The sequence below is a fragment of the Microtus oregoni genome, unplaced genomic scaffold (genome assembly GCF_018167655.1).
Source record: "Microtus oregoni isolate MIOR12 unplaced genomic scaffold, Mior012 000080F_ref0000499, whole genome shotgun sequence".
Classification (NCBI taxonomy): Eukaryota; Metazoa; Chordata; class Mammalia; order Rodentia; family Cricetidae; genus Microtus; species Microtus oregoni.
The window spans coordinates 6066395-6085261 of NW_024544538.1; the positions used below are offsets into that span (position 1 = coordinate 6066395).

At 43.1% G+C, this 18867-nt stretch overlaps 1 protein-coding gene and 1 long non-coding RNA gene across 2 annotated transcripts; one reads left to right on the forward strand and one right to left on the reverse strand.

Moving 5' to 3' along the window:
- Positions 1–1834: 1834 nt before the first annotated feature.
- Positions 1835–7502, reverse strand: LOC121441654. The gene is made up of 3 exons (XR_005973489.1): positions 7437–7502; positions 3048–3139; positions 1835–2114 (listed from the first exon to the last, which is right to left on the reverse strand). It is a non-coding gene; the product is annotated as an uncharacterized LOC121441654 (long non-coding RNA).
- A 47-nt stretch (positions 7503–7549) lies between these two features.
- LOC121441653 (ubiquitin-conjugating enzyme E2 A-like) lies at positions 7550–18806 on the forward strand. Its single transcript, XM_041642861.1, has 7 exons — positions 7550–7612; positions 8641–8858; positions 9020–9100; positions 9543–9568; positions 16064–16153; positions 17208–17296; positions 17601–18806. The coding sequence occupies exons 1-7, from the start codon at positions 7592–7594 to the stop codon at positions 17727–17729; spliced, it is 654 nt and encodes a 217-aa protein (XP_041498795.1). The 5' UTR covers positions 7550–7591; the 3' UTR covers positions 17730–18806.
- The last annotated feature ends 61 nt before the right edge of the window (positions 18807–18867 follow it).

Consider the following 18867-nt stretch of genomic DNA (forward strand, 5'->3'; position numbering starts at 1 on the left):
TGAACTCATAACCCTCTTCCCTCTGTGTCCTGTATGCTGAGATTCCAAGCATGTATCCAGGTGACCAGCTGAAGCTTCTTTATTTAAAAAGATACAATTTAAATTCTTTAAAAAAAATCAACGTGGGCACTGAAGGAGCTCAGTGGCCTGCCACAAAGCCTGATGAACTAAATTCCATCTCCAGGCCCCACATGATGGAAGGCAAGAACAATCTAACTCTATTAAGTTGTCATCTGACTTGTGGTGCACACACACACACACACACACACACGCACACACAGAGAGAGAGAGAGAGAGAGAGAGAGAGAGAGAGAGAGAGAGAGACAGAGAGAGACAGAGAGACAGAGAGAGACAGAGACAGAGACAGAGAGTCAGAGACAGAGATAGACAAACAGAGAGAATAATTTAAAAATACTAAATTCAAATAATATGTAATCCATTTTTTGAAAGTGTATTAATAGGCAGTCATGGTTGCAGGTCTTCAATCCCAATACTTTTTTTTAAAGATTTATTTATTAATTATGTATACAGTGTTCTACCTGTGTGCATACCTGCACCCCAGAAGAGGGCACCAGATCTCATTGTAGATGGTTGTGAGCCACCATGTGGTTGCTGGGAATTGAACTCAGGACCTCTGGAAGAATAGTCAGTGTTCTTAACCGCTGAGCCATCTCTCCAGCCCTCAATCCCAATACTTAAAAGGCAAAGGAAGGTGGACCTTGCTGGGTTTCAGGCCAACCAAGTCTACACAGTGAGACTCTATCTCAGAAAAAAAAAAATTCAATTTGGTAATAGTTTAGTCAAAACTGTGCAACCAATGCCCTTATCTAATTCCAGAACGTATCAAAAGGAAATCTCATACTTTTTATTAGTCATTACCTGCCCCCTTTCCATTTTGTAAAAAGTAATTCCTTTTTATAGTTGAATAATATCTCATTGTATGGGTATACTATTTTTTGTTTATCCTAGCATGACTGGTTTTACCCTGTTTCCACTTTTTTGGCTTTTATAGATAAAGCTGCGGTGGATATTCACATACAAGTTGCAATGGTCATGTGCGTGTACAGGTCATATTCAAGATGGTTATTTTCAACTCTTTCAGTTATAGACCTAGTAGTGAAATGGCTACATCAGGAGCAAGTCTATATTTAATCTTATAGAACCTACCAGAGTTTTTCAAGGAGTGCACAATTTTACATTGCTATCAGCAGTGTACAATGGTTTTTACTCTTCTCCAGCCTTGCCAAGAATTATTGCTTTCTGTCACTTATTGTTATTATTTCTTCATGTGCATGTGTGCATGTGGATGCCTATGGAAGCCAGAAGGGTGCATCCAATGCCCTGCCCTTCAGCTGGAGTTACCAGCAGTTGTGAATTGCCTGAGATGGATGGATGTTGGGGATCAAACTGGGCTCCTTGGCAAGAGCAGTAAGGGCCCTCAACAGCTTAGCTATCTCTCTAGCCTCCATTGTCAGTCTTTTTTTTCTTATTGCCATCCTGGTCGCTATGAAGCAGTGTTTCATTGTGATTTTGATTTGCATTTTCCTGATAACTAATGATGTTGAGCACTTTTTTTCATACACTGATTGGTCACTTGTATATCTTCTTTGGATGAATGTCAACTCACATCCTTTGCCCACTTTTAATTAGTCAATTTATTTATTTATTTTTTATTTTATTTTATTTTTGGATTTTCGAGACAGGGTTTCTCCGTAGCTTTTGGTTCCTGTCCTGGAACTAGCTCTTGTAGACCAGGCTGGCCTCGAACTCACAGAGATCCGCCTGCCTCTGCATCCTGAGTGCTGGGATTAAAGGTGTGCGCCACCACCGCCCGGCAATTAGTCAATTTATTATTGACTTGGAAGAGTTCCTGCAGTGCTGGAGAGCAAACCCAGGTCCTCATGAATTTGGGGCAAGGATTCTATCGTTGAGTTCCAGGGTTCTTGACATGTTTTGGATACCAAGCCTTAATCATGTAGTCATAATCATGTAAATGATTTGTGATTAGAGAAATCTTGCTTGTCTTGTTTGTCCTATGTGTAAGGGACCATCTTTCATCCTTCCTTCTTTAACCCAGAAGGCTTCCCAACATTCTCTTTCTGGAGGGTAGACACCTGGGGAAACACATCAAGACAATTCATATTGCATAACTTCAATAATTCAAGTATCAGTACTAAAATATTTTATTTTAAAGAGAGATCTGACTGAAGACTTCAGGGTTTTGTGACCAGAGGAAAACAAGATATACACCAACTGGAATTTAAAAAGCCATTTACCAGCCCTTCCATGAAGATGTATTATTTAAAATGTAAGACTCTTCTTTTCACAAGCTTATCGGGGTGTGTGTCTGCGAAGAGATGGGTCAGTGGCTGCAATTCCAGATGACCAGGGTTTGATTCCTAGAACCCACATAACCATCAGTAACTCCCATTTTCGGAGCTCTAACCCCCTCTCTGGCTTCCAGGGGCACTAGGCACACATATGGTGCACAGGTATAAATGCAGGCAACACGCTAATGCACATAACAAAAATTATTTTTAACTTTATTAACATACATTAATTATGTTTAATTACAGATTTCACTGTAACATTTTCATATATGTATTTAATGTGTCTTGGTTCACATTCCTCCATCTTGTCCCTCTCCCACTTCCACTGGAGCTCTCCTTCTTCCCAGAGTTCCAGGAGTGTGTTTGAGGGGTTATTTACAAGAGTATGGGCAACTGACAGTGGCTATATCACCGAACAAAAGGCCTCTCTTTCAGCAGCCATTACCCGCCTACATGTCCTCAAGAAAGTGTGCGGTCTCGTAAGTCCCTTCCCACTCCATGACAGGGTGATGAGGGACCCAATCTTGTGCAAATAACCACAGCTTCCGGGAGTTCAAAAGCATGCTAAATGTGCCCAGAAAACAGCAGGCCAATCGCCCCCAACCCTTCTTTCAACTCTTATATTCCTAACCCCTCTTTGGGGATGTTTCCACAGTTCTGAAGTGGGTGGTTTAGATGTTCCTTTTGGGACTGGGCCGCCAACATGAATACTCTTACCTTCAGCATCTGGATCATGTATGAGTCTCTGCAGTAGTCACTACCCACAGCAAAAAGAAGCTTTGCCGACCAAAGCAGACAGCAGCCTTACTCTACGGCAGAAACAGAAACATGTAGACCGCAATTAGACAGGCGCCCTGGACCTATGACCTCTCCAGTCTCCAATTTTAAATTAAATATATATGTGTGTGTGTGTGTGTGTGTGTGTGTGTGTTTGGTGGGTGTGTGTGCGCGCATGCACTTTCTACTAGATAGGACCCAGGAATATAACTCAGATTGACAGGCTTGGCAGCAAGCTCCCTGTCTAGCTCATGTTAGCTTAGCACTCAAAACTCCTCTGCTTCAGCCTCCCCAGTGCTGGGAACGCAGGAAAGTACCACACACAAAACAAGACCATCCAGCTGGGCCGTGGTGGCGCACGCCTTTAATCCCAGCACTCGGGAGGCAGAGGCAGGTGGATCTTTGTGAGTTCGAGGCCAGCCTGGTCTACATAGAGCTAGTTCCAGGACAGGCTTCAAAGCTTCAGAAAAACCCTGTCTTGAAAAGCAGAAAAAAAAAACCCAAGACCATCCATCCTTTTGGTTCTGGTTCTGTTGGGTCTCTAGGAGCCCAGAGCTTTGTGCATGTTAGGAAAGTACTCTTGTTACACACCTAGCCCTAAGCATAAGAAAAATATTAATGAAAATCTTAGAGAATCATTATCTTTTTATATTTTTGTTCTGGAGCCCAGCCTTTGATGGCCGAGTCAGACCACCCTAAAGGTTGTAAGTTGCCTTGTGGGTGTTGGGAATTGAACTCAGGGGCCTCTGCAAGAACCCCCAGGGCTCTCAAGTACTGAGCTATCTCTCCGGCCTTCATATATGTTTTGGTGTTCATTTTTTTCTTCAGGGTAGAGAATCAAAGACATTCACTTCGCAGCATGCCTCTGCATTGCAGGTTAATAACCTTCAGTACAAGTTTGAACAGAAGTTCCTGAACTGTACGGTTACATTAAATTTTGAAATACAGAGGTTTTTGCACTTGCATTATGACCTGGAAAAATGCTGTTGGAACTGAAATCTGGGCTTGGGAAATAGATCCACTGAAAATTTATAGAAGAATGCAAACCTTTTAAAAACAGTTAAGTAATATTTTTATTTATTCCTTGAGAATATTATACACATACATATCCAATGTATTTTGATCATAGTCATCCCTCAGTCCCCCAAATTCTCCTCCCTCCCAACACATCTCAGCCATGCTACTGCAGACACACACACATATACACACTGAAAAAATGTTAAAAAAAAATGAAGACACAAACATCATAAACAATCATTTATCAAGTATATAGCAGAAGATAATTTTTAGAACCATTGGGTGTTCTTAAGCAGATGCGGAGGGTGGTGCGTCTCGTCCTGAGCTCAAGGAAATTTCAACTGCTAAACTGTAGAAGGGCAGCTGGCAGGGCAAATCAGAAACACTGTTTTCTTCTCTGATAGAGTCAGGGAGCTGCCGATGGTTCCGTTCACGAGAGTGACGGAATGACCTGCTCTCAGGGAGAGTTGAGCCCTCGGCTGTGAGGAGGTCATTTCTCCAAGATGTCCAGGTGAGGCGGGGGTGAAAGAGTGCTTGGCTAACTGTGCTATGGATACAATGGCCTAGACTGCTACTCATCTGTGCTGGGAAACATTCCATGTTACCACTTGCTGTGACAACGTAGCTTGGATGGGGAGTGTGGCGGACACAATGTCCCCAGGATGCAATTCCATTCCTCAGTCAGAGGACACTATTCCCAGACAGGTGTCTTGGGCTTGCAAGCTAATTTAGTTCAGGCCCTTGAGTTGTCTTGATTATATAGTCCAAGAAAGGAAGTGAAGGAAGAAAAATAGACAAGCCCACAGAAAATGTAAACATGTCGACTGTATCTTCTAATACTTTCAGACACTTATCTCCAGTCAATAAAACTACCATTTCACAGATCCTCCAGGAGAGCTCCTTAGCTTTCCCCCTCTCTCCTTCTGCTTTCTCCTATCCCCCTTCCCCCTCCCAGGTTGGCCTTGAACTTGCACTCCTCCTGCAGCAGCCTCCCCAATGCTGCATTCATAGGCACTATCCATCATGGCCAGCTTGCATGGGGTTTCTCAATAGGATATACTCTATACCTCTTTCTCTCTTGGGCTCAACCTCTCACAAAAGTTTGCTTTTAATCAACCTTGCCACTCTTGATTTTCCCAGCTGAGGCTTCACTTCATTATTTCTCTGTGGAGAACCTCTCCCTCGCTGGCTGCTGCGATGGTTCACACCTGTCATCTCAGCGCCCAAGAGGTTAAAAGGCAAAGATTGCCACGAGCCTGGCACCAGCCGAGGCTGGGTAACAGTGATTTCAAGGACAACCTGGGCTATAGGGTAAGACCTGGTCTCACCTCCTGCTGCAAACAACAAAAGGAACATAGGAACCTCCTCCTCTAACCAAGCCAGCCTGCCCGCTGCTCCAGAATATAGATTTGCTGCATGCACTTGCTTGTGTTGGCATCCTCAGATAAACATAAACCATTTGGAGTTTGCCTCTTTTACAACAAAAAGTTGTTTGAGGAACCTTGTCTTGAGCCCACTAGACTAATGGTCCTTAAGTGGAGTAACTTCTCTGCCCGGAGGGCTTCCCAAGCTCCCACTAGAGATCCCACTCTTGCTGTGGATGGTGGGGTTGTCTAATGCCGCCCTTTACAAAGGCACGTGGTCCTTGTTGAACCCACATATCTTTGTCTGGCTATTAAGCCAAACATTTAAACTAGAGTTGACAGTGAAGAAATTGACCAAATTTTACTTATTTAGGTACTGGGGGTGGGACAGACAGTCTCACATATGCTAAGCAAGCCCTCAGCTACTGAGTTAGAATACTCCAGTCCCCTGAAAAGAGTAACTACAACCTGAAGCTAGAGGTTTTTAATTTTAATTTTATTTTTGGTTTTCCCAAGACAGGGTTTCTCTGTGTAGCTTTGGAGCCTGTCCTGGAACTTGTTCTGTAGACCAGGCTGCCTTCAAACTCACAGAGATCCACCTGCCTCGGCTTCCAAAGTGTTGGGATTAAAGGTGGGTGCCACTACAGCATGCCTGAGGATTTTTAAAATATAGAGATCATCAAGGTTGGGTCTGACCTAATCAGACAAGGTAAAGAAAGTACACTCGGTTCTCCCCGAAGAAAAATGTTCAAAATGTGAGAAGGAGCAAACGAAGTAGAAATAGTGTTTGTGCCTAAATGGAGAACAGGTCACATAGCAAAGAATGGGGGTGGTCGCTGGCAGCGGTCCCACCTTAGCAGTCAATAATAAAATAGGGCCCTCAACACTATAACCCCAGGAGTTGGCCTGCAGTTAGTTCATGACAATCATCTAAGCAGCGAAAGAGGGCCAATGCTCTTGTTCGCAAGCCTTGCTTGCTTTTTTCCCCCCTAAGTATGAAGTAGAAGACTTTAAGTTCCTAGATGAGGGGAAAGGACTTTTTGAAATTTGGTTTTGGAACCTTTCCCCGCCACAGCCATGGCACGGAGCTGCGGTGGGAACTTGCTTTATTAACTGCTATGCTGGAGGTAAGGAGAGCTAACCATGGCTGGCCGCGAAGGCACTTGTCCTTAAGCACCTAGCAAGATCATTACTGTTGACGTGTGCTTCCTGCCTCCTGTGAGAAAAACAAATTTTGCTGAGCGTCTGATGTTTTCTGACCATCTTCACAGGGATGGCTCATCAGTCCCAGGAGCTCGGCAAGTCCCACTCAACATTGCCTCTCCCAAATGTGTCCTTCACCCTTTATACCCAGCTCTGTTAATGGCCACTTCAGATCTCCACTTATCTCGGGGCTTAAAGCTTCAGGCACTTTTGACTTCTTGCCACCACATTCAATCTAGTGCCAAGTGCTCTTCATTCACCCCCGCCTTTTCTCTGGTGGCTATAGAAGACTGGAGAGAGAGAGAGAGAGAGAGAGAGAGAGAGAGAGAGAGAGAGAGAGAGAGAGAGAGAGAGAGAGATTCAAACTGTGAGCAGGATTTAACGGGAGAGAGTCTCTATTGAAAACTTTGATGCCATAGAAGGTTCCATGGTAAAGAATGCACTTGGCCCTGGATGGTGAGCGTGCTGATATCTCTCCCCAACAAGAACCCCGCAGCTGCTCTTGGGAGCAAATTCTGATTAGCACAGCTCTAAGGGCGCCACTTCCCTGCTCTTCCTTCTACCTTCCGAGGATCCCGTTAGCTTGGCGTTCAAAGCTCCCCGGGATTTAACACAAACCCGCCTTTCCTATAGTCACCATCCTTCTTAAATGCGTATCTTGTCTGTGCCAACTAAGTGATTTTTTTTGGATTGATCTTTTAAACTGCTTTCAAACTGTGATTGCTTTCACAGGTCCTTAACCTACCCGTGAGTCCTCCCCGCAACGTGCAGCTTTTCCACGCGCGCCCTACCGTTCCTTTCCTTGTGATCTTCTGTCCTTCCAAGGCCCTGCAGCTGGACAATCTCATCCCCGGGAATCCTCTAGACTAGCTGCTTGGCTTGTTGAACTGTCAAGGAGAAATGTGGTTCCAGAGACAAATTGTGAGTGCCCAGAGCGATTGTAAACCGTCTGTTCTATCTGCCTGAAGCTGTCATTTCCACCACCACCCCAATACCATTTTATTTAGGCCCAGGTTTAAAGGTTGGGATTGAATTGTGCACCCTCATCCCAAAGAAAAGGGACCCAGAGCCCATTTTCATAGTCAAGATCCACTTCTTTCTTTCTTTCTTTCTTTCTTTTTACTTTGCCCACTAGTTTAACCATTGCACCACCAGTCTCTTGTGGCTGTGGGAATGTGATCCGAACATTTGTGCTTTTGAGAATGGGTTTTCCTCTGCCAGCTCTTCCCTCTGCTCTTCTCTTTCAACTTCTCCTCTCCGCTTTCCTCCACCCTATAATAAATTATTCCTTGTCCAAACAAAAGAAGCCAGGGGTGAAGGCATATTTCTGTCATCACAGACCTTGGCAGTCTGAGGCGACTGCAAGGGCCAGCCTCTGGGGTTCATGGTGAGGCTGAATTAGTCAGTGTTACATTGGATGGTATTGTAAGAAAAAAGAGGAGGAGGAGGAGGAAGAGGAGGAGGAGGAAGAAGAGGAGGGGGAGGAATCAGGGGAAGCCAGCAACAAAATAAGAAATAAAGACGGGCACGGTGGTGCAGGTGCACTCTTGTAATCCCAACATTTGGGAGGTGAAAGCAGAAGGGTCAGGAGTTCAAGGTCATCCTCAACTACTCCGTGAGTTCGAGGTCAGCCTGGCCTACTGGTGGCCGTACCTCAAAAGAGAAAAGGAAAAAAACAAAGATAAAAAAAAGTAAGTAAAGATAAAAAGAAAACTTCACAGGGTTCGTCTTCAAATCAGCAAGTGGAACCAGAGCGTTCCCCGGTTAAATCCCCGCGTGTTGAAGACTTCCATTTGCTCCCCAGGGTTGCCTTTTCCAGTGAACTGGGTGTGTGTGTGGGGGGGCTCTCAGGCCGGGTTTGAGTGACATAACAACTCCCCCCCCCGTCCCGCGTCTTGGTACGGCCCGTCCGGCGGAAGGTGTTCCACCCCCCCTCGCTTTCTCCTCAGGTTGGTTCAGCCCCCGTCTACTCAGGGGTGGTGCTTAGCCGGCGCCAGACCGACCCTCGGCTTCGGAGAGGCAGCGCTGTCCCTCTAGGCGCTCCCTCGGCGGCTTCGGCTCCCTCAGCTTCCTCAGGGAGCGCAGACCCTGGTTTATGCCCCAGCTCTGACCCCGCTAGAGACATGTCGACCCCGGCCCGGCGGCGCCTCATGAGGGACTTCAAGAGGTAACCCCCCCCCCCCAACCCCCGGCCGTCATGGAGAAGGCGGCGAGGGGGCTGCCGGCCGGGGCACAGGGCGGATCCCGGAGCCGAGCGGCTCGGGGTGTGGTGATGGGGGGCCGGCGGCGAGTGGCGGCACTGAGGGGAGCCGCTGTGTGTTTCTGAAGGTTACAAGAGGACCCTCCGGCCGGAGTGAGCGGGGCTCCATCAGAGAACAACATAATGGTTTGGAACGCGGTCATTTTTGGGTGAGTCTGCGTCCCGGCCGCTGCTGAGGGCTGAGGGACCGGCGCCGGCCCCCTCGACGAGCGGCGGAGGGGGGATGGGGGGGACAGGGGAAGGGAGTCGGGGTTGTTGGGGCCTAGGCGCCTCCCTGGAGCCTCTGCCTCGATTAGCTCCCTTCCCCGCCGCCGCCGGGGGGGGGGAGCATTTGGGGTTCTAGGGGGGCGGGGTGGGGAGTGGTGGCGGCTGAGGCGGCGGCGGCCTGCGTTGCCTCCCGAACCCCGAGCGGAGCGCGAGGTGGCTTTCCGGGGTGCAGCCGGGAGGCAGGGACGCGAGCCCTTGACAGAGCCGCCCCCGCCGCCTCCGCCGCCCCCGCCGCCCCCGCCGCCCCCGCCGCCCCGGGAGGAAGGGGAGCCTCTCGGCGGCCGCTGACTTGCGCTTGTTTGTTTTTCTTTCTCTGTGTTGCAGGCCCGAAGGGACCCCATTTGAGGATGGTAAGAGAGTTTCTCGCCCCACCTTTTAGGAGCCTACCCCGCGGGAGGGGGGAGGGGGGGTCCCTGTCATCAGCAAGCGCTCCCCCCACCTCCCCCCGCTTAACGACCCTGCTCTGCTCTGCCTCGCCCCCTCTGCCTGCTAAAAAGGTCTGAGTGGAATCCAGTGTGTGGCGGCTCCAGGCGAGGCTTGTGCTTCCCCGGAACCGCACCGCAACCGTCGGGCCGGTTGAGACCTTCCAACTGGGTAAAAGTCGCTCCGTGAGAGCTGTGCCCCGGCGCGGGGGGTTGGAGCGGCGAGCCTGCCTGCTGAACCCCCACCCAGGTCAGGGAGCATGAAGTCGGTCCACCAGAGACCATCTGCTCCCGCGTCCGCTCCCTCGCAAAGGGCAAGGACGGTGCGCAGCCGCGCTTAGTGTGCGCTTTCCGGGGGGCTTCATCCTCTGAGGCGCAGTTGCCTGCCTTTTACACTCTGACACGGGAGGCTCACTGGGCCCTGCTCCCTTGCAGGTGCTCAGAAATGCCTCCTTTCAGTATAATATTGTTCCTTGGTTTTAAATTCATTTACAGGTGGGGTTTTCCTTAGGGTCCTCTGGTCAGGAATCTGACAGCAGCTTCAGAAGTGAGGTTTGCCTTACGGTAGGACCCCTTTGGCCAGCGTCCAGCCTACCTGAATGCTGAGTTTGTAGCAAGAGGTGTATAACTTAAGCAATTTAGGTCTGACTTTTAAGCACACATACTAACTGCCCTTCAAAAACTTTGCTGCCATGGTGCCCTATGCCTTTAATTCCTGCATCTGGAAGGCAGAGGAGGTAGAGGCAGGTAGATCTCCGTCAATCCGAGACTAGTCTAGCTTACATAGACTCAGGCCAGCCAGGGATACATAATGAAACCTTGTCTCAAAAAAGAAAGCAACAAAGAAAATAAGCCTTTCTGTTTGGCATAGTTACAGATTGCTGTGCAGTTGAAATACTATAACAAGTTCTTGAAAACTCTTCACTTACTCTACTCCCATTGGTCATCTCTTGAATGTCTGCCTATACCACAATATCTCAATCAGAATTGACGGTGATAGAGTTTTATAGGCAGACGTGTGTGTGTGTGTGTGTGTGGTGTTTTGGGTCTTTTAAGGTTTAAGTCATTTAAAGAATGATTAAAACTATTTGAATTCATGAAATTCTTTAGTGTTTGGGGTGCTTAATCTTTCTGTAATTTTTTTTCTCAATGACTTATCTTTCTTTAGTAATGTGTGTGTGTGTGCGCACACACACACCCTCAAGTTTAAAGGTGACAACAAAAACATTCATTTTTTTTCCAAGACTGAGTTTCTCTATATAGTCCTGGCTATCCTGAAACTCTCTGTAGACCAGGCTGGCCTTGAACTCAGAGATCCACCTGCCTCTTCCTCCCGAGTGCTGGGGCAAAAGGTATGTACTACCATTGCCTGGCCCAATCCATTTCTAAAACTCTTCATATATATGTTGCTGAGTCAGAAAACTTAATGTGAAGTAAGTTAAGATCAGCCATTCTATAATTTGTCTCAAATACTCAGATACCCTTCAAAAACTGTGGCTAGTCAACCAGAATACTTTAGCTTTCTCTCTACCTCACTGACTAGATAACTGCTGCTGCTGTTCCATGCTGCACTAAAAAGAAAGAAATGCAGGAGAGAGTGATTCTAGGGCACACTACTTTGGTGAATTTAATGTAAGGGCTAGCCAGACTTCTCTTCTAGACTGGTATTATTTTGTTTGTTTGCTTGTTGTTTTGAGACAGGGTTTCTCTGTGTAACTCTGGCATCTTGGAACTGTAGACCAGGCTGGCCTCGAACTCACAGAATGCTGGGATCAAATGCTGTGCCACCACCACCTGACTGGTGCTACTTCTTTTATATGTAAGCTTTATGCGTAGACCAGTGGTTCTCAACCTTCCTAATGCTTCGAGCCTTTAATACAGTTAGTTCCTCATGTAGTAGTGACCCCCAACCATAAAATTATTTTTATTGCTACTTTGTAACTTTTTGCTACTGTTATGAATTATAATGTAAATATCTGTATTTTCTGATGCTCTCAGGTGACCCCTGTGAAAGGGTCATTTGATTCCCTCCAAAATGGACCATGACCCACAGGTTGAGAACCAGTGGTATAGTGGGATTTATTTTCATTGCCTCCCCTCATTTTCCTCAGACTATTTTATCCTAGGCACAGCTTATTAATAGCACATCATTTTGCTAGAAACAGGCTACTTCAAATTTAAAGGGTGCTCCTGATGTTTAAAGTAGTGTAAATTGAAAAGATACTGTGGAATCCATTATCTACCTTGACTGCTGCCTTTGACATTACTGCCTTTGTTTTTGATGGTGTACAACTATCTGTAACTTGGCATTGCTGAAAGGAGTTAAGCTAAATGACAGTACCCATCTCTGATTCTGTTGAACACTTTAGTATATATGCATGCTTCTTCTGGTGTTTAGAATTCTGACTGGCAAAAACAAATTCTGACCATTTTTTTATTACTCTTAATTACATTTGGAGACTTTATAACTAGGGAAGAGATTCGATAGGAGATAAGTGACAGCTGATTTGCTGTGTCCAATGTGTTTTCAAATTAAAAGCCCTTACACAACTTTTGTTTATTCCTTGATAGAGGTTTCTGAATCAGGTCCTAGTTAAAAAGAGGAAATTCTGAGAAAAGAAAATTTTAAAGGCAGTTTGCTTTAGCTTCACATATTTAAAAAGAGATAAATATGTTCTGGAAAACTTATACTACCAGAATATTGTAAGGAAAACTTTGTTGAAATATCTTTATATATAAGCTAAATACAAAAGTTATGGGATATATTCTTTATCAGGTCCAAAATTATTGAGATAATTGCAGTTGCTTTTTAACGTATATGTGACCTTAAGAATTTGAGTGTGTATATCTTTTTTAAGTAAGTATCTCTTTTTTTTGAGATGGGGTTTCTCTATGTAATAGCCTTTGCTGTCCTGGAACTCACTTTGTAGACCAAGCTGGCCTCCAACTCACAGAGATCCACCTGTCTCTGCCTCCTGAGTGCTGGGATTAAAGGTGTGCGCCACCACTGCCTGACTAAAAGGTATCTCTTAAAGTCCACTAAGAGTAATAAAGAATTTTCTTTTAGTCATCAAAAAGATTTAAGTACATGTAATTTTCCTCCAGGCTCCTAAGTTAGTAATCAAATGACAAGAAACGAGCAGAAAAGTTTTCTTTGACAATAGCACTTGCTTTTTTCTTTATTCCCTCCCTCTCTCTCCCTCCCTCTCTCCTTCTTTCCTTCCATCTTCCCCCTCCCCCATATGTAATTTGTTTTTTGTTTTGTCTTGTTTGTTGTTTTTTGAGACAGGGTCTCAAATATATCACTTCAGATTAAATATACGATTGAGGATGACCAGAGGAACCTAAGAAGTTCCTGATTCTATTGCCTCCCTCTCCCAGGTGCTAGGATTAGAGGTGTTTGTGCCACATAGGCCATCAGACCTGACTCTTTGAATTTTCAAAAACATTGAATCTGTTATGTAATTCAACCATGTCAGTTTTATTGATATACTAGACATTTAACACATTATATATTTTTCTGGCCTCCATGTTTATTTGTGTTGGTACTTAAAAATGGTTTGGCCTCTTCAGAAAGATAAAAAAAATCAGAAAAATCAGTGAAGATTGTGTACAATGATGAGGTCTAATCTTTCATTATGTTGAAGGCCTAGCCTTCTGAAGGTGAGCTCTGGTGTGAAATTGTTTAATAGCCTATGATTTTTTTTAATTGCCTTAAATTTGTTTAGATCTCATGAATTGTAATTGAGGGTTCCACTGAAGAGGCTCTGCTTATTTAATGTAATTGAAAGGAATGTTGCCTTTTAAATGTATACATTGTAAAAAAAAAATGTATACATTGTATAATATTTGGGTAAGTCAATTTATGAATCAAGTAAACATAAATTGGTTGTTTCACTTATAAAGGTATCTAAAGCTTTTACAAAGATTGGATTCACTGCCTCTTGTTCTTCTTTCAGACCACAGTTAGGCCGAAGGCTCTAGCCAAGGAATTTGAACCGGCTGCATATATAATCAACCTATGAATATATGTGTTTGCTCTGTAACAGGAAATTAGTGCTACTTAATAATTGAATTTACTTATGTGTTTCTGACTGGTAGTAAAGTTCAGAGTTTGGATTTTTCTCTCATTCAGCCAGGTCTAGATATGTGAGGCAGAATTACAGGTAAAGTAATTGTTCATTTATGAAGAACTTTGACTATACACATTTGCTACACTTAAGCCTCACAACAGTGTTGCAATAGATACTATTAGCCTTCTTTTGCACATGAAAAACTTGGTTTAGTCAAATACAGCACCAACAATATATGTATGTGTTTTATCATATGTCTGTGTAGCATGTGTGTGCCTATTGCCCTTAAAGGCTAGAAAACGACATGGGATCTCCTGAGCTTTCATGTGTGTGTTGGGAACCTAGCCCTGAGCTTGTTCTCTTAAACCCATTGTGGTGTTTCTTTCCGCCTTTGGGTATCACACTTAATGATGGTTTAATTCAGGGTAGCTGGGGTCTCTGTGTGCTATTTAGTCAGTCCAGTTTTGCCAGGTGGTGGTGGCACATACCTTTAATCCCAGCACTCCAGGCAGAGGCAGATGAGTCTATGAGTTCAAGGCCAGCCTGGTCTATTTAGGGAGTTCAGGGCAGCCAGGACTACACAGAGAGACCCTTTCTCAAACAATAAGAACCTAAAGGAAAATTTATAAGCGTGAAGTATGCCTATTCCTTACTGTTTTGTTCCCTTAAGCTTCTTTATATAGTATCTACATATGGCCTTCAAAAAGAAAACAGTTTCCAGAGTGACAGTAGTTTAGGGAATGTACTTTTTTTTGGGTTTTTGAGACAGGGTTTCTCTGTAGCTTTGGAGCCTGTGCTGGAACTCGCTCTGTAGACCAGGCTGGCCTCGAACTCACAGATCCACCTGTCTCTGCCTCTCGAGCCCTGAGATTAAAGGCGTGCACTACCACTGCCCAGCTGGGGAATGTACTTTTGCAATTACATTTTATTTACTTCTATTTTTATGGTGCTGTGGATGTAACCAAGGGCCTGGACTGAGCTAAACAAAATGCTCTTATTGAGCTACACTCTCAGTGTCATATTTAAAAAAGCAATTCCTTCCTTCCTTCCTTCCTTCCTTCCTTCCTTCCTTCCTTCCTTCCTTCCTTCCTTCCTTCCTTCCTTCCTTCCTTCCTTCCTTGCCTCCCTCCCTCCCTCCCCCCTCCCTCCCTCCCTCCCTCCCTCCCTCCCTCCCTCCCTCCCTCCCTCCCTCCCTCCCTCCCTCCCTCCCGTGTATGAGGACTTTGTAGCATTTTTCTTTTTAAATTTAGTTTTTGTATGGTTGTGGGTACCCATGTGGAAATCACAGGACAACTTGGTAGAAGTCACTTCTCTCACCTCATGCATTCTGGTAATCAAACACAAGTTGTCAGGCTTAGTGGCAAATGCCATGACCTATTTAGCCATCTTGCCAAGCCCCCATATTGTATTTTAAATTAGTCTAGAATTTTGTGACACATTCATAGCAAGATCAGGTTGGTAATAGAAAATCAAATTTTTGATATTGTTATGTGTCAGATATAGCAGTAGAAAGATAGTATTCTCTTTTCTTAAGTAGGAATAAACCTATTAATGACAGTCAACAGGAAATAAATTGCTAGTTCTAAAGGAATTAATAGTTAAGTTATACTCTAAAGTGTAGGCTACTTTTGTTATTCTCTCCACTAATGTGAATGATTGCATTGATATTTTAGTGGAGTATTTTGAGTCAAACGTGAGGGTTTTGATAGGCACTGCAAAGTTTGTTCTGGCTTAAATTCAATTAAATTTTCATTATAATCATTATTACATGAAAAGAAACCAATGAACATTTTTCTCTGTGTTCCATTTTATTTGTTAATTATGGATTTGCATTTCTAGCAATGCTTTTGGAACCTTTTTGTCCTAGTATACTGGGGACTACTAGAGAAATTTAAGGTAATGCCTGATTGCCATAGGCCTTTGAGGCTTTGCGGGGGTACTGGATGTTAAAACTAGGGCCCCCTGTATAATAGGCAAGTGCTCTCGTACTAAACTGTATCTCTAGTCCTAAGTTCTTTTTAGTCTAAAGGAGAAAGGTCAAATTTGGGGCTCAGTACCTTATTTATCATTTGAAGGATATGTTCAAAGTGCATAGTGACTATCATACAGCAAACAGCAATTTTGTTTATGGTGACTGTCTTTTAATTTTGGAGAATAATGGGAAAATAGCTAAAATACCTTTCGGTGGTGGTTCCTTGAGATGTTTCTTAACTAGTCTCTTCTCTATACTATATCCCTGTCCTTATGTTATTTCACTTAATGATTAAAAATATTCAGAAAGCATTAAAAACAAAGTACATGTGAAAAAAGTAATAAATAAGATGTCCTATTCCCCCTTTTTTAACTACAGGAACATTTAAACTTACAATTGAATTTACTGAAGAATATCCGAATAAGCCACCTACTGTTAGATTTGTCTCTAAGATGTTCCATCCTAATGGCAAGTATTTTATTGTATTCATTTTTTTTTTTTTTTTTGAGACAGGGTTTCACTGTGTAGCCCTGGCTGTCCTGGAACTCGCTCTGTAGACCAGGCTGGCCTCTAACTCACAGAAATCTACCTGCCTCTGCTTCCTAAGTGATGGGATTAAAGATGTGCCCTACCAGTGCCTGTTTTTTGTTTGTTTTGTTTTTTATGGCAAATATTTTAAACATGTTCTTGTACGGTCCTACAGTGCTTTTTATGGTGGTAATTCCAAATGCTGTTGCTTATGTGAAGTACAAGTATTTTGCTGTCTCTGGAAATTGGAATTCATGTTCTTTTACTGTATTGATCTATAGTCCTGGAAATGCAAGAGGATAGTACCATCCTTTGCTTGGAGACTTAACAGCCTGCTGGCTTTATAATCTTTGTTATTTACTCACTAAAAAAAATAAGAATGCTTTGAGGGGGGGCTCCTGTTTAATGATAGGCCAAATTAGGGTAACCGTGTATTTTGTAATTCTCTTCACTAGCACTCAGAAAGGTATTTTTCAACTTCAGGTGCAAATCAGAATTACTATGAAACATTTTCAATACTCAGACCCACCAAACACCAGATTCTGTTAAAGGATCTGACACTGTTTGTTGGAAAAGTGCTGCTACTTGTCTACAAGATTGTCTTTTACTTTTTTTCTAATAATATTTTTTCATGGTGTTAAGACTTTTATCTTTATGCCAAAATAAAACTTTGTGAATGTTAAGCTGTTACAAATAGGATATATAATTTTCAGATTTGATGGGCTGAACTTCCCACAATTCTATGGAAAGATAACCTGCTAGGAAATATGTGTGACATTCTGAACAGGACAGTTTCTTCAGAATAAGCACTGCCCTCCAGTTTTATACCATGCTATTTTCTGATTACCTTATTTCCCTAGTAATGATTATGACACCTTTTTAGACAGTTAACTAGGAAACTTTAAACTTCAAAAGCATTCTTGAGCATTTTTGTCTTGAATATGCTTAAACTTTAGTAGTCTTATGTTTAACATACCTACTTCTGTGTTCTTAGTCTACGCAGATGGTAGTATATGTCTGGATATACTTCAGAACCGTTGGAGTCCAACTTATGATGTGTCTTCCATTTTAACATCCATACAGGTGATTTTTTCTCCCTTTAATGTGATTACAATCTTTGATGCTTTTACATTAGTGATTATTTTGACCTTTTAAATTTTGGGATCAAGTTTATTGTATAAGGGAGCAGACCATTAAAATACAAGTCTTCAGGAAATATGTGTATGTGCATGTGTATTTGCCTGAACTAGTTGCGGTTACTTTAAGTTAGTATGTGAAAGATGGAAAAATTAACTATTATTTGGGACAGTCATTGATAAAATAGCTGTTCTCAACAATTTCTTTGTCTTGTTGCATTAGGGAACTGATATTTCTCTTTTCTCTGTAGTCTCTATTGGATGAACCTAATCCCAATAGTCCAGCCAACAGCCAGGCTGCCCAGCTGTACCAGGAGAACAAGCGGGAATATGAAAAGCGTGTTTCTGCAATAGTAGAACAAAGCTGGCGTGACTGTTGACTCAGGGTAGAACAAACGAAGAGGCTGGCCATAAGAAAAATGTATATTGATGAATTCATCTGCTTCCTATTCCTAATTCATTACATTTACTTTATTAAAAACAAAATAGCTGTTGTGCTGTTTCTGTCTTCCCTTGCCAAGTTTTTCTTCCCCTTTCTGTCCTCCTGTGGAGCATCAGAGATTCCATTTGAAGTCCAATGTACTGTACCTGGGTTACTTGCAAACATTACTACTGCATATGTCCCTTTGTTGTATCTCATTTCCATCCTCCAGCCTCTAAGCAGTTATCAGGTTACTGTACTTTTTATACTAAGCTTTTAAGAGAAACTGTTGTGTATACCCGTGACCAGGATGTTATTTGTAACTAAATGATTGCTGCTGTGTTTCATCCTGGCCAGTTTTTCCTTGTGTTCAATTTGGCAAAGAATGTATTTAGGATATGACCTAAAGAAAACAGGAATGCATCCATGTAAACATCTTAAAGGGGAAGGAAAACGGATTCTATACTCATTGTAAAGCAATATGAATTACAAGCTGGCACTTATTGGTAGCAAGGACTAAAGGACCTAGCTAACAAATGGAAGCAACTTTAATAACTGACATAGTCCACTTTTTGTAAGATAATCATTGTGCAAATGCATTATGTTTCAGAATCCGGGCCTTTGGAGCTTTGTGCTTTTTAGAGGTGTGAGAACAGGACTAGAAGCTATTGTTTTTAAGTTAGGAACCAGAAGATCCTCAAATCTTTTTAAAGGAACAGTATTGCCCTAAATAAACTTTTCTTTTTATGACTCAAGGAAGTGAGCCTATCTCTTGCAAACTTTTCTCATTTAAATCCTGAGTTATTGCTGCATGCTTTCAGTGTTTTGAGAACCTTATTGCCCATATCTGCAATTTTCCTTTGGATATTTACACTTTTAAATATACAGTATGGGGCAAGGCTTGTAAATGTTTTGTCTAATATATTTTAATTGTTAATCTTTTATGCATTTATAGCACTTCTAACTTTGCACAAGTAACCCATGTAAAAACTGTACATTTTCAAAAGTTGTAAATAAAAAATAACCTTAAAATTTAGTTCACATTTTTATTAACTTTTTTTTAGGGATTTCCTATCTATTTATCTTCCCTTTTAAAA

Coding starts and splice junctions, on each gene's coding strand:
- LOC121441653 (XM_041642861.1), top strand. CDS start 7,592: ATGTGGTTCCAGAGACAAATT. Junction 8,859..9,019: donor CTCATGAGGGACTTCAAGAG/GTAACCCCCCCC, acceptor GTGTTTCTGAAG/GTTACAAGAGGACCCTCCGG. Junction 16,154..17,207: donor TAAGATGTTCCATCCTAATG/GCAAGTATTTTA, acceptor CTGTGTTCTTAG/TCTACGCAGATGGTAGTATA.